At 51.4% G+C, this 13,779-nt stretch overlaps 2 protein-coding genes across 6 annotated transcripts in view; one reads left to right on the top strand and one right to left on the bottom strand.

Annotated features, from left to right (window-relative positions):
* ubxn1 (UBX domain protein 1) overlaps positions 1-3,009 on the top strand; it is an 11,280-nt gene extending 8,271 nt beyond the window's left edge. For 2 of the 3 annotated variants that reach the window (XM_084449152.1, XM_084449151.1), the window contains exons 6-10: positions 148-339; positions 832-883; positions 1,372-1,491; positions 1,914-2,097; positions 2,210-3,007. In XM_084449152.1, coding sequence (XP_084305278.1) covers positions 148-339; positions 832-883; positions 1,372-1,491; positions 1,914-2,097; positions 2,210-2,250 — 589 coding nt within the window. In that variant the 3' untranslated portion in view covers positions 2,251-3,007. Of the gene's footprint in view, positions 1-147; positions 340-831; positions 884-1,371; positions 1,492-1,913; positions 2,098-2,209 lie in introns of all 3 variants that reach the window. The other variant, XM_084449153.1, reaches the window with a different exon arrangement.
* LOC311317986 (pre-mRNA-processing factor 39) lies at positions 3,007-13,663 on the bottom strand (the record flags this gene model as incomplete). Of its 3 annotated transcripts, none has more annotated exons than XM_084449149.1 (14): positions 3,007-4,042; positions 4,300-4,471; positions 4,675-4,749; positions 5,263-5,447; positions 6,594-6,865; positions 6,986-7,112; positions 7,324-7,566; positions 9,980-10,084; positions 10,459-10,648; positions 11,214-11,381; positions 11,657-11,775; positions 12,148-12,273; positions 12,625-12,881; positions 13,606-13,663. In XM_084449149.1, the coding sequence occupies 14 exons, from the start codon at positions 13,661-13,663 to the stop codon at positions 3,971-3,973; spliced, it is 2,169 nt and encodes a 722-aa protein (XP_084305275.1). In that variant the 3' UTR covers positions 3,007-3,970. The 3 variants fall into 3 exon arrangements, with proteins under 3 accessions (XP_084305275.1, XP_084305274.1, XP_084305273.1); XM_084449148.1 differs by having other exon boundaries at positions 3,007-4,039; positions 4,300-4,477; XM_084449147.1 differs by having other exon boundaries at positions 4,300-4,477.
* Positions 13,664-13,779: the final 116 nt, after the last annotated feature.

The following is a 13,779-nucleotide window of genomic DNA, read 5'->3' on the forward strand; positions in this document are numbered from 1 at the left end:
CAGTTCATGGTGAAACTCCCAGTGTGAGATTTGGTGTCTGGTTCATGATGTCTCCCAGTGTGCTGATTTCTGCTCAGCACAAAATAGGAGGCATTCGCTCTTAACGGTGTGTGTTTGTGTGTGTGTGTGTGTGCGCGCGTGCGCCAGGCTAGAGGAGCTGATGCGCGTGAAGCAGGAGGAGCGCAGGGAGAGGGAGCGGGCGGAGGAGGTGGACAGGGAGAAGCAGCGCAGGAGGCAGGGCCAGGAGCTGCTGCAGATCAAACAGAAGCTCCAGGAGGACGAGATGAAGAAGCTGACCGACCTGCGCCGGAGAGAGAAGATGGAGGACAAAATGGCCAAGTACTCTTCTCTGACCTCCCTCCGCTCTCAGGCTGTGTGTGTCCACCGGCCGGCTGTATGTAGCTGAACAGTGCCGAGCTCACAGCTGCTCTGAAAGCTAGTAGACTGGCCAGGCTAGCGACCGCTCACGCTAGCGCAGAGTGTCGTCGTGGTTTAGTAGACTGCAGATTAACTAGCTAAGTTAAAGATAGCTAGCTAATGTTAGCTAGTGCTAGCATTCGCTGACCCAGCAGTCTTGCCAAAAAATGGTCCGTCCTCATCGTCTGAACAGCCTTTTACAAGCCTGCGCTCTAGCCCAAAAAAAGCCCAGAGCTCATGGCGCTAAAAAGCACTTGGAACACAGCTCTCGTCTCTATAGCGCTCATTACCCATTGTAAATAATGAGAAAACGCCAGCTCTAAAATACAGCTCTCCGGTGGACGTGCACCCCCAGTCCTCAAGCTCGTTAGTGAAGTCCATCATCCATGCTCACTTCTGCTGTCTCTCATTCAGGCAGAGGGTTCGCGATAAGATTGCGCGCGACAGAGAGGAACGAGCACAGAAGGTACCGGACTGTGCTAACGCTAGTCTAAACCTATTATATACCTCACAACTTCAACCTATTATATACCTCACAACTTCAACCTATTATATACCTCACAACTTCAACCTATTATATACCTCACAACTTCAACCTATTATATACCTCACAACTTCAACCTATTATATACCTCACAACTTCAACCTATTATATACCTCACAACTTCAACCTATTATATACCTCACAACTTCAACCTATTATATACCTCACAACTTCAACCTATTATATACCTCACAACTTCAACCTATTATATACCTCACAACTTCAACCTATTATATACCTCACAACTTCAACCTATTATATACCTCACAACTTCAACCTATTATATACCTCACAACTTCGTACTTCTCATAGGAGCAAAACTCACTGACTGAACCCTTTTCTTCCTCTCTCCCTGATTCTCTGGTCTCTTAACCCCACGTCTCTCCTCGCGTCTCTCCTCCCTTCGTAAGTTTGGAGGCGGCTCCTCTAGCACCGTTGTGTCCCCGCCCCCAGCTGAACCTGCCCCTCCCTCACCGACCAGCCAGGGTCCGCCCCCGGCCAAGAAGGACTACGACGAGTGCAGGATACAGGTGAGAGGCATGGGGTTATGAGAGTAGGGGCCAGGGGTCAAGAGAGTAGGGGTCAGGGGTCAAGAGAGTAGGGGTGAGGGGTCATGAGAGTGGAGGTCGGGGTTGAAGACCGCTGTCGATCTGTGTGGAAAGAGCTGGACGTGCAGCCCAGAGATGGAGGTACTGACCCTTAGGCCAGACTGAGGCACTGCTCTGCTTCATTCTGCTTCTCCTCTCTCTCTCTCTCCCTCCTCCTCATCCTCCTGTCCCCCTCCTCTCCTTCTCTTCTCTCTCACCCTCCTCTTCTCCTGTCCCCCTCCTCTTCTCCTCTCCTCTCCTTCTCTTCTCTCGCCCTCATCTTCTCCTCTCCCATGCTCCTCTTCTTCTCTCCCCCTCTTCTCTTCTCCCTCATGCTCCTCTTCCCTCCCTCCTCCTCTCCTCAGGTGCGGCTGCTGGACGGGTCAGCCATCACGGCCGTGTTCAAGGCCCAGGAGCCGCTGGCGGCCGTGCGCGTCTACGTCCAGATGAACGCCAACGTCCCCGAGGGGCAGGACTTCACGCTGCTGTCGCCGTACCCCCGCTGCGTCTACACCGAGACGGACATGGAGAAACCGCTGCGGGAGCTGGGTGAGGGCCGACTGATAGACGAGGCCCCCGACTGCAGCCCTTCCAGGCCAGTGCCTCTGATCGTGTGCTCATTAACTAACTGACCGCTCTGTCTGTGTCCTTGCTGGTCCAGGTTTGGTGCCTTCGGCTGTGCTGGTCGTTGCCAAAAAGTGAGGAGCAGCTGTGAGCCGACCTCTACCTCCACAGACCATAACCAAGAAGAGACAGGCCAGGGTTGCACAGAGGAGCATCGCTACATTAGCCTGCTAACTTGGAGAGAAAAAAACTTGCTCTTGAATTCCTGGATTTTTATGAATTCGGGTTGCTTGAAGTGTCTTGAAGTCGTATAATTATACCAATAGTACTTTTTTTTTTTATTGATTGATTGCAGTTATTTCAGAATGTTTTATAAAGTTAGCAGGCTAACCTGTCGATGCTTCTCTCTGAAACACCCTCAAAAATATCAACAACAGATCTTCCTTAGAACAAACACTTTGAACTTAATCTCAATTTATGTAGCAGCACAGGAGACTTGATTCTTATGGGGCTTGAAGTTAACATCTGGCCCGTACAATACTGCAACGTGCATCACCCTGAAAACTGTTGGGTTTTTTTGTAAGTAAGAATTGACAGTGATATATTGATTATTGAGATAATCACTAAATCTGCTTGAATAAAACTGACTTGGAGAAAAAAAATGCTAGTTTGAAGTCACTTTGCATATGAAGTCTGATGTATTATTGCAGTTTACCGTTTTAAATATAAGAGGTAATACAGTTCAGGTTTACAGTCATGTTACTGGTCTGATATTGATCACTAGTCAGTGATCTAATTAAATGACGATCACTAAATACATGAAATCATGTTACTGCAATTTAACCACCCGCCCACCTCAAATGTCATAACATCATATTGAGATTTGCTAACATTTTTATTGAGCAATGTAAAATTGGAGAAAACACATCAGTTCCCAAATTAAAATGAAATTTGTCACATCTTTGCTCTGTAATTGAATCCCACAGTGCATGCCATTAGTTTGGAACGCAACACAAACGGAGACATCTGAAAACAGTTACAAAAAGGCAGCGGGTTGACTGAGGTTTGAGTGGTTTTCGCCAGGAACACACGTGGGTATTACTGCTGTTCTATTGGTTGAAGAGCAGATCTATTGTAAAGTACAGTTCCTGTCAGGTTTCTCATATAACCAATTTCACTCCACTTCTCATATAATATATTCATATAATAGATTTTCTATGACTTGAGTCCACAGATGCAGACATGGTTTGTCTTTAGAACAGGTGAAACTGAGCAGAATGTCATATTACACACCACTACCTCTGACATCTGAATGATTTAACTAAAGAGCTTTGATAGACAAACTATAAAACACCCTTATGTACATTAGAAAAAGACAACGCATGGAATGATCCTGATGTGGAACACTAACGGTTAAGAGTGAGAGGGGTGTCGGGTCTAAGAGAATACAAAAATAGTTATCGTAAAAACAATGTACAACATTCCCAGATCAGACTGGTCCTGACCAACAACATGGAGTTCTCAGCAGAGGTGGAAAGCCCGGTATCTCAGGGCTGTGTTCAAACAACGATCGCTTGTTCGTTCATTCATTCATTCTCTTTCTTCCTTCCTTCTCTTGGGGTGAATCACTGATCTAAGCTGGCTGGAGAGGTGAAAGCTATATAACCCCCTTTGATGTTGCCAGTCCAGCCACTTAGATTGGAGATTACTGCAAGGGGGGAGGGGGGGAGAAAAAGAGAGAAAGAAAGGGAGAGAGAGAGAGAAGGGGGAAGGCTGAGTGTTGGAAGGACTCAGGACTGGGCAGTAGGGCCTCAACTTCCTGCTGTCCGCTGGTGTGTCACAGTCTTTCTCTTCCCCTCTAGCTGGGAGGGTAGTAGCCCTGACTGTAGTTCCATGGGTTCTGGTACCCATACCCTCCATACTGAGGCTGCTGAAACAAAGAGAAGCAGAGAAGTGTTCAGGAAGACGAGGAAATCATGTAGGATCTGCAGCCACACGTATTAATTACCATCTGCAGCCACACGTATTAATTACCATAGTACCTGAAACTTTGAGCTTCTGTTGGGAGAACCTGAATGGGCGGGGTTGACTACTTTGGGACTATTCCATTGACCCCATTGCTCCAAAGAGCAATCAAGCACAGATAGGGATTTCAAATACGGACACAGTACACTGATCTCCCCCTACCTGGTACCAGCTGCTGTACCCCCCGTAGCTCCCGTAGCCTGCCTGGCTGCCACTCATGTCCCCGCCCATCACGGGAGGAGGGGGCGTCGTCATGGGAACGGGAGGCATGGCGGGAGGGGCCGCAGGCACAGCGGAGTCATCGTCAGCTTTGCTCATCTTCTCAGGTTCCTCGCTGTCACTGTAAACAACAAGATCGATAAACAAAACAGTACAAACACATATATATATATATACACATACAGTATGTGTAAAATATAGAATATGTACATACAATCTGTAAACATGTATAATATATATGTATATGTAATATATATACATATATTTCTCTACAATATACAAACAAACTAGTACTAATGGCTTAGCTGCTCCTCTCACCCGTTCTCCGCTGCTCTCTTCCTGCTGCTCAGCTCCTTCAGAAGCCGCTGGTGCTCCTCATACACGCTCAGCACACTGGGGAGGAGAGAGCAGCCAGACCAGCCAGTCAGAACCAGCCAGCCAGAACCAGCCAGCCAGAACCAGCCAGCCAGTCAGAACCAGCCAGCCAGAACCAGCCAGCCAGTCAGAACCAGCCAGCCAGAACCAGCCAGCCAGTCAGAACCAGCCCATCAGAACCAGCCAGCCAGTCAGAACCAGCCAGCCAGAACCAGCCCGTCAGAACCAGCCCGTCAGCAGCCCTTCCTGCCGCACCCCCCCCCCCCACCCACACGTCTGTGCACCGACTGGGTAGTTATTATTATTTACATTTCAAAATATTTATTCATGCTTTCTCATCAGGTCTATTATAATGCTTTTATGATTTTTTTCCCTGTCAAAGCATTTTGTATTACAATTTGCATTTAAGGTGCAATAATCAAGTTTGATTGATTCATAAAACTCTAGACGGTCACCTCACCCGTTTGTGTGTGCATGTCCTGGAAAAAAGCAACCCAAACCCAATCACTGCTTAGTCTCGCCAGCTCTGACCTCTGCACCGAGTTCCCATAATCCTCGGCGTACTGCAGGCCTCTCTGGGAGAAGAGGATCTTGGCCCGCGGGGAGAGGGGCGCGGCCAGCGCGCGCGTCACACACTCCTGCACCCCCTCTGGCGACCCCCGCGGATCCCCCGACACCTCCAGCTCCAGAAGGCTCAGGTGCAGTTTACTGTTCTCCTGAGGAGGGAGGGAGGGAGGGAGGGAGGGAAGGAGAGAGAGGAAGGACACATTATAGAGAGGAAGAAAGACAATCATAAGAACTGTAGCGTAACAATCCTGTACTCCTGCCCCCCCCCCTCCCTGAACCCTCCTCACCCCTCCTCCCTGGCCCTGGGCTGGTCACTTTCTGGGGTCATGATGATCATGTGACCTGATTGAAATTGGGTATAAGATGGCAGTTGTACATGTATGTTTTATGTCTGAGGAAGAGCTTCGGTTTGAAATGTCACCATCTGCTGTACGGGAGCTGAGTTCCAGTGTGGGGATCCTTTTCTTTCTTCATGTTGTATGTTTAATCAGCACCTGATCTCCATTTTATGGAGGTGTGCCTTTTCCCTCCACTCTCCTCATCCCTCATGACCACCTTCTCCCCCTCCTCCCCCCTCCCTCACCAGGCTGATCTCCCCCTCCCTCCCCCCTCCCTCACCAGGCTGATCTCCCCCTCCCTCCCCCCTCCCTCACAAGGCTGATCTCCCCCCTCCCTCACCAGGCTGATCTCACCTTCCTCCCCCTCACCAGGCTGATCTCCCCCTCCATCCTCCCCCTCACCAGGCTGATCTCCCCCTCCCTCCACCCTCCCTCACCAGGCTGATCTCCCCTTCCTCCCCCCTCCCTCACCAGGCTGATCTCCCCCTCCCCCCTCCCTCACCAGGCTGATCTCCCCCTCCATCCTCCCTCCCTCCTCCCTCACCGGGCTGATCTCCCCCTCCATCCTCCCTCCCTCCTCCCTCACCGGGCTGATCTCCCCCTCCCTCCACCCTCCCTCACCAGGCTGATCTCCCCCTCCATCCTCCCTCCCTCACCAGGCTGATCTCCCCCTCCATCCTCCCTCCCTCACCAGGCTGATCTCCCCCTCCCTCCACCCTCCCTCACCAGGCTGATCTCCCCCTCCATCCTCCCTCCCTCACCAGGCTGATCTCCCCCTCCATCCTCCCTCCCTCACCGGGCTGATCTCCCCCTCCATCCTCCCTCCCTCCTCCCTCACCAGGCTGATCTCCCCCTCCATCCTCCCTCCCTCACCGGGCTGATCTCCCCCTCCATCCTCCCTCCCTCCTCCCTCACCAGGCTGATCTCCCCCTCCATCCTCCCTCCCTCCTCCCTCACCGGGCTGATCTCCAGCGCCTCCTGCAGGACGCCGCGCGCCTTGCCGGGGTTCTTCTGCAGCTTGAGCAGGAAGCGGGCCAGCTTGATGGAGAAGAAGGCGTGGAGGGAGGGCGTGTCTCTCGACTGGGCCACCGCGTCCCTGAGCAGCGCCTCCGACTCCTCCAGGCGGCCGGACCGCCTCTCCAGCCCCGCCCGGCGCAGGCGCACCATGGCCAGGCCCGGCATGGCGGCCTCCAGGTCCACGAGCACGCGCCTGGACTCCACTAGGTCACCTGGGAGGGAGGGTGAGGAAACCATGTCCTGTGATTCACTTGCTATTAAATGAGTGGGACGGTGTGTGTGTGTGTGTGTGTGTGTGCGTGTGTGTGTGTGCGTGCGTGATGACTCCTCACCGTGCCTCTCCTCGAACGTGGCCCACTGCAGGTGGATGGTGTGTTTGTGGGCCAGGTGGATGTCGCACGCCCGTCTGAACAGCCCCCTGGCCTCCTCCAGACTCTGAGGCTCCAGGTACTGGACGTACTGAGGAGAACGCAGACGTGAGAGTCCACCGACACGTTAAGAGACTAAACTAGCTCACGTTGTTGTTGGATACAGTTGATTTTGCACTGAGAGAGACATCCAGTCCTGATGATCAGTCCTGTATGAGTGAACCCTGACTGAAATCACGTAGTGAAGGGAGTCCTTCAGGTTGTGAGAGAGAGGACAAACCTGTCCAGTCCCATCTGCTCACCTTGGTCCAGAACTCCTCGTAGAGGGCGCAGGCGATGAGGCAGCGTTCGAACAGGATGCGGACCCTCCGGTCCCCCCCCGCCACCACGCCGCTCTCCCGCAGCGCCTCCAGGAACTCGGGGTCCTCTGTCTCCGTCTCCCCCTGGCCCAGGTCCACCTGGGTCAGCTCCCAGTCCAGGTACGAGTGCCAGGCCCGCAGCTGGGCCCGGTCCAGAGGCTTGACGTGGAAGTACGGACGCTTGATCTGCCGGTGGGGGTGGGTGGGTGAGAGAGAGAGAGAGAGAGAGAGAGAGAGGGAGAGAGAGGGAGAGAGAGACAGAGAGAGACAGAGAGAGACAGAGAGAGACAGAGACAGAGAGAGAGGGAGACGGAGACGGAGAGGGAGAGGGAGAGGGAGAGAGAGAGAGAGACGGAGAGAGAGAGAAAGGAAGACCAGTTGAAGAGGCAATTCCATTTGTGTGTGGTTCATCAAATACAAGATAAGTCTTTGGGGAGGTTCCCAAATCTTTTTGAAATTATTTTAATTGCATAAGAAACAATCAACAATCAAGTACTTCACTAGAGAGAGCGGGACCAGTAATCCAGTAATCCAGTAATCCCCTACAGTTTCAAGTTCAACACTTATGGTCAGGCAACTTTCCTCTACTCAGCTGCAATAGTGTGGAACAGTCTGCCCACCAAGATAAACATGGCCACAGGGATACCCAGGCCTTGAGTAAGTGGCTATCCACGTAGGGTAAGAATAGCTTTGTTCTTCCTCGTAGTGTGTAATATTTTCTTTTTGTTTAATATATATTAGAGGTCAGAGTGTATATATTGCAGTATGATCATGTCTCACTTAGGACGAGTATTCTTTGCACATTGCCTTTGCTGTTTTGCACCCAAATTGTGCACACAAGAGGTCCACAATGGAAATAAGTTACCAGACTGTGTTTTTAATGCTTGTCAGAGAGGTTTTAATGGTGTATTGTTGCCCAATTGGGAAAGCACTATCTGTATTTATAACATTCTGACAAATCAAATCAAGTGATCCAGAGATGGAAGGAGGTGTGTGAGTGAGAGTGAGTGAGAAAGAGGGTGAGTGAGTGAGTGGTAGTTGAATGAGTAGTGAAGAGGACAGTGTGAGAGAGTGAGTGAGAGAGAGGGTGAGTGAGTGAGTGAGTGAGTGAGTGAGTGAGTGAGTGAGTGAGTGAGTGAAGAGGACAGTGTGAGTGAGAGAGAGGGTGAGTGAGTGAGTGGTAGGTGAATGAGTGAGAGGGTGAGTGAAGAGGACAGTGTGAGAGAGAGTGAGTGAGAGGGTGAGTGAGTGAATGAGTGAGAGGGTGAGTGAAGAGGACAGTGTGAGAGGGTGAGTGAAGAGGACAGTATGAGCGTGAGTGAGTGATAGGTAGGTGAATGAGTGAGTGAAGAGGACAGTGTGAGAGGGTGAGTGAAGAGGACAGTGTGAGAGGGTGAGTGAAGAGGACAGTGTGAGAGGGTGAGTGAAGAGGACAGTGTGAGAGGGTGAGTGAAGAGGACAGTGTGAGCGTGAGTGAGTGATAGGTAGGTGAATGAGTGAGTGAAGAGGACAGTGTGAGAGGGTGAGTGAAGAGGACAGTGTGAGAGGGTGAGTGAAGAGGACAGTATGAGCGTGAGTGAGTGATAGGTAGGTGAATGAGTGAGTGAAGAGGACAGTGTGAGAGGGTGAGTGAAGAGGACAGTGTGAGAGGGTGAGTGAAGAGGACAGTGTGAGAGGGTGAGTGAAGAGGACAGTGTGAGCGTCAGTGAGTGAGTGAGTGATGGGTAGGTGAATGAGTGAGTGAAGAGGACAGTGTGAGAGGGTGAGTGAAGAGGACAGTGTGAGAGGGTGAGTGAAGAGGACAGTGTGAGAGGGTGAGTGAAGAGGACAGTGTGAGAGGGTGAGTGAAGAGGACAGTGTGAGAGGGTGAGTGAAGAGGACAGTGTGAGATGGTGAGTGAAGAGGACAGTGTGAGCGTCAGTGAGTGAGTGAGTGATGGGTAGGTGAATGAGTGAGTGAAGAGGACAGTGTGAGAGGGTGAGTGAAGAGGACAGTGTGAGAGGGTGAGTGAAGAGGACAGTGTGAGAGGGTGAGTGAAGAGGACAGTGTGAGATGGTGAGTGAAGAGGACAGTGTGAGAGAGTGAGTGAGAGGGTGAGTGAGTGAGTGAGTGAGTGAATGAGTGAGAGGGTGAGTGAAGAGGACAGTGTGAGAGGATGAGTGAAGAGGACAGTATGAGCGTGAGTGAGTGAGTGATAGGTAGGTGAATGAGTGAGTGAAGAGGACAGTGTGAGAGGGTGAGTGAAGAGGACAGTGTGAGAGGGTGAGTGAAGAGGACAGTGTGAGAGGGTGAGTGAAGAGGACAGTGTGAGAGGGTGAGTGAAGAGGACAGTGTGAGAGGGTGAGTGAAGAGGACAGTGTGAGATGGTGAGTGAAGAGGACAGTGTGAGAGAGAGTGAGTGAAGAGGACAGTGTGAGAGGGTGAGTGAAGAGGACAGTGTGAGAGAGAGTGAGTGAAGAGGACAGTGTGAGAGGGTGAGTGAAGAGGACAGTGTGAGAGAGGGTGAGTGAAGAGGACAGTGTGAGAGGGTGAGTGAAGAGGACAGTGTGAGAGGGTGAGTGAAGAGGACAGTGTGAGCGTGTACGTGGGAGAAACTCACAGCGTCTTCAAAGTTCCACCTCTTCCTGACCTCCCCCTCCAGCAGCTGGAAGACCCTCTCTCTGCGGGCCAACGCCAGCTCTCTCATCCTCTGCACCATCTCCTCCTGGAGGGACAAGACCACAGAGCTCACACACACACACACACACACACACACACACACACACACACAGCATGGCTGCTGCACAGACTGGAGCCACGTTTGAACACACCAGAAATAGAATATTCTTCCTTTCATTCCTCGAGGTGATCTCTGATCTAACATGAATGGATTGGTGGAAGCCCTAACCCATCTAATTATGTCAGATCAGTGATTTTCCCCCAAAGAAAGGAGGAAGGTAGATGCATTAGTATCTTAGTTTGAATAAATGGAGCCCATGCATCAGGCACTCCAGTCTGAAGCTAAGCTACGACCCGACAGACGTCATCAGGGTTAAGATGAGACCCAGACATGGCGGCACAAGTGCGAAGCTGACATACGGAGTCTTTGCCGTCCTCCTCCTCAGGCTCCTCCTCTCCGGGAGGTCTCTCCTCCTCCTCCCCCCCACCCTCGGCCCGGGCAGCCGCCTTCTCCGCCTTCTGGGCCTGCCGGTACTCCACACGCAGCTCCTCGTACTCCTCCGGGGACAGCACCTCCTTGGGCCCGTGGGCGTTCAGGTGGGCCTTCAGTCTGAGAGAGAGAGAGAGAGAGAGAGAGAGAGAGAGAGAGAGGTGAAAAGAGACGGAGAGCAGAGACAGAGAGAGAGAGGGAGAGAGACAGAGAATAGAGACAGAGAGCAGAGAGAGACAGAGAGACAGAGAAAGAGAAAGAGAGAGAGAGAGTATAGAGACAGAGAGCAGAGAGAGACAGAGAGACAGAGAGAGAGAGAGGTGAGGAGAGACGGAGAGCAGAGACAGAGAGAGAGAGGGAGAGAGACAGAGAGAGTATAGAGACAGAGAGCAGAGAGAGACAGAGACAGAGAAAGAGAGAGAGGAGAGACGGAGAGCAGAGACAGAGAGAGGGAGAGAGTATAGAGGGAGAGAGAGACAGAGAAAGAGAGAGACAGAGAAAGAGAGAGAGAGAGAGAGAAATGAGAAGGGAGGACAGGAAGAGGGATGAGGACAGTGGGAAGGAGATGATGGAAAGTAAAAGACACATTCAGTCGCACGTGTGTACATGTGCCCGTCTATGACTTGTGTGCAAGAGTAGGTGTGTGCAAGAGTGTGTGTGTGTGTGTGTGTGTGTGAGCTCTCACTTCTCGTAGTGGCTGCTGTAGAGCTGTGTGGGGGCCCTGAGGGCGCGGTCGTAGACGCCGGCGGCGGCCCTCACATCCCCCTGCTCCTTCTCCCACTCCACATAGAGGTCCCACAGCCGGTCCGAGTGGAAGTCCATCCCCGCGGCATCCAGGGCCTCCTCGAACGCGCTGAGGGACCAGGAGAGAACAGCGACCAGGAGAGAACAGCGACCAGGAGAGAACAGCGACCAGGAGAGAACAGGGACCAGGAGAGAACAGGGAACACACAGATCAGCCTCCCACGTGCTGGTATTATACGCAAGACATGAGGCTCAAAGGAGGGGGCATGACAGAGAATGTGCACCTGTGTGTGTATAAATCTGTGCCAATACACACCGTTGGAGATGTGCGTGCTGTGTGTGTAGGGATTTCTACATGTTAGATGTGCATCGAGGGGTCCCTACCAGCGGATGCGCTTGGGCGACTCGGGGAGGTTCATGTCCAACGTTCCCAGCAGCAGGTTAATGTAGTGGATCCAGAGATCTACGCTCAGAGGGATGGCCTTCAAACCCTGCACACACACCTGGAACCACACACACACCACACAGGAATCACAACACCTGCACAGTAGGCATATTGTACATGTAAACAGTCTACCATATACAGTCTGACTCTGCCTCAGATACTTCTCCATCCTTAGAATAGAAGTTTATTCACCGTGTGTAACACGTACAGGCACGTCCGAATTCTTGTTATTGCTTGTCCTTACAGAATCTTATCAGTGCTAATCAGTTCCTCATTCCAGTGCTAGGGACTCAGCTAGACACTTAAAGGTTCCCAAACTGTGTCTGTGTCCGTGATGTAGGCCGTGCAATTAAATAACATTCAAGTATACAGTTGTGCCGTGGTGTTGAGTTGTTGGATGTTTAGGGGTGCTTCCGGCTTCAGCCCTCACCTCCTCTGCTTTGGCGGTGTAGCCAGCTCGCCTCTCCAGGTCTGCGTACTTCTTCCAGTAGCCGTAACACAGCGGGTACCGCGCCAAGAACGCCACCAGCGCGCGTCGCGACGCCGTCATGTGACTCTGCGTGCGCAAAGTACAGAGAGAGAGAGGAGATCTATTAGGAGGACTGTGGGAAGTAGTTCCCTGGTTCTGTTACAGTAACATTCCCGTCACAAGATCAGGGACCAGTATGCCAAGGCTCCTTGGTATGCTTCCAGTACTACTTCAGTTTGCATCTTGGAACAGCAGTCATGGTTCAGCAACAGTACACACACAGACAAGAGCAGTGACTTTCAAACATCTTCAACAAAGGCCGTTCAAGTCGTTCGGTACATCCTCTCCTCCTCTCACCTCATCCTCTCCTCCTCTCACCTCATCCTCTCCTCCTCTCACCTCCTCTCCTCCTCTCACCTCATCCTCTCCTCCTCTCACCTCTTGCTCGCAGTACTGTAGCAGGTCGGTCCAGCTGGAGAAGTCCTGCGGGTTGTCGTGGGCCCCCTTCCACAGACGGTCAAAGTCCACCGGCAGCTCTCCCTCATCATCCTCCTCCGCCGGGGGCAGAGAGTACGCATTGGGATCCGGGGCCACCGAGGCCACCTCCGGTGTCACTTCACCCCCTCCGTTCTCCTCCGAAACCACGGCCATCTCTGACTCTGTCGCAGACTCGAGAGGGTCGGTAACCTCCAGAGCTGTCAGACGACATGAGAGGGATAACATAGAGTAGCTTGTTAGCTAACGTTACGTACTCCTGCATCAGGTGGGCTGTTGTTCGTAAATAATTATTTTATATTCAACCGAAGTAGTGACATAATACATCGGGTAACGTTTCAAATCGAGCTGGGACAGACAAGGGGGAAACAAGCACATCACATTATCATTATCATTCATTGGAGCCCAAAACACGCCGACAACCGTGGCTAACGCGGGTTGCTAACTGCTAACATGCTAACATGCTAACTGCTAACATGCTAACTGCTAACTTGCTAACATGCTAACTGCTAACATGCTAACTTGCTAACTGCTAACATGCTTACGCGTTGGCCATGTTGTCGCTGCAGTCGACGAGTTGGATCCATAAATAACCAACAACGAGGCAATGCTGCAATGGGGCACAGCGCCTCCCCAGAAACAAGCTCTTGGTGCTAAACCACAACACTTTTTTAAAAACACCATCCAGAAGATGTAGCACTCACCAACACTGCTCTGAGGAAGGACTAGCTAGGCCCAGACATTAGCATGCTTTGTTTGATTGGACGAATTAAATGGGTGAAACGGATACTGTGCTGTCCTGTCCCTGTTCTCTACGTTGGGAGTGCTACCATACATCTTTGGATGTTGATTTTTAAAACGAAACAATGCATTATTTTGCAATAACGATTAAGGTATACTTTAATTAGATAACATGTTCTCAACCTGAAGGATCCCCGAGTTCCCCGTTGCTGCTCAAGTCTTCAGAACCTTCTGCCGCCATGACTGAAAATGCTAGAATACGTCACTTGCATGCGACAAGACATGGGTTCTTCCCATGGAGGTATAGGGTTCTTCCTCAAAGACTATAAAATATGTATACGTATGTATTTTTGCAGT

The sequence above is a fragment of the Borostomias antarcticus genome (assembly GCF_949987555.1).
Source record: "Borostomias antarcticus genome assembly, chromosome: 14".
In the NCBI taxonomy this organism is placed as follows: domain Eukaryota; kingdom Metazoa; phylum Chordata; class Actinopteri; order Stomiiformes; family Stomiidae; genus Borostomias; species Borostomias antarcticus.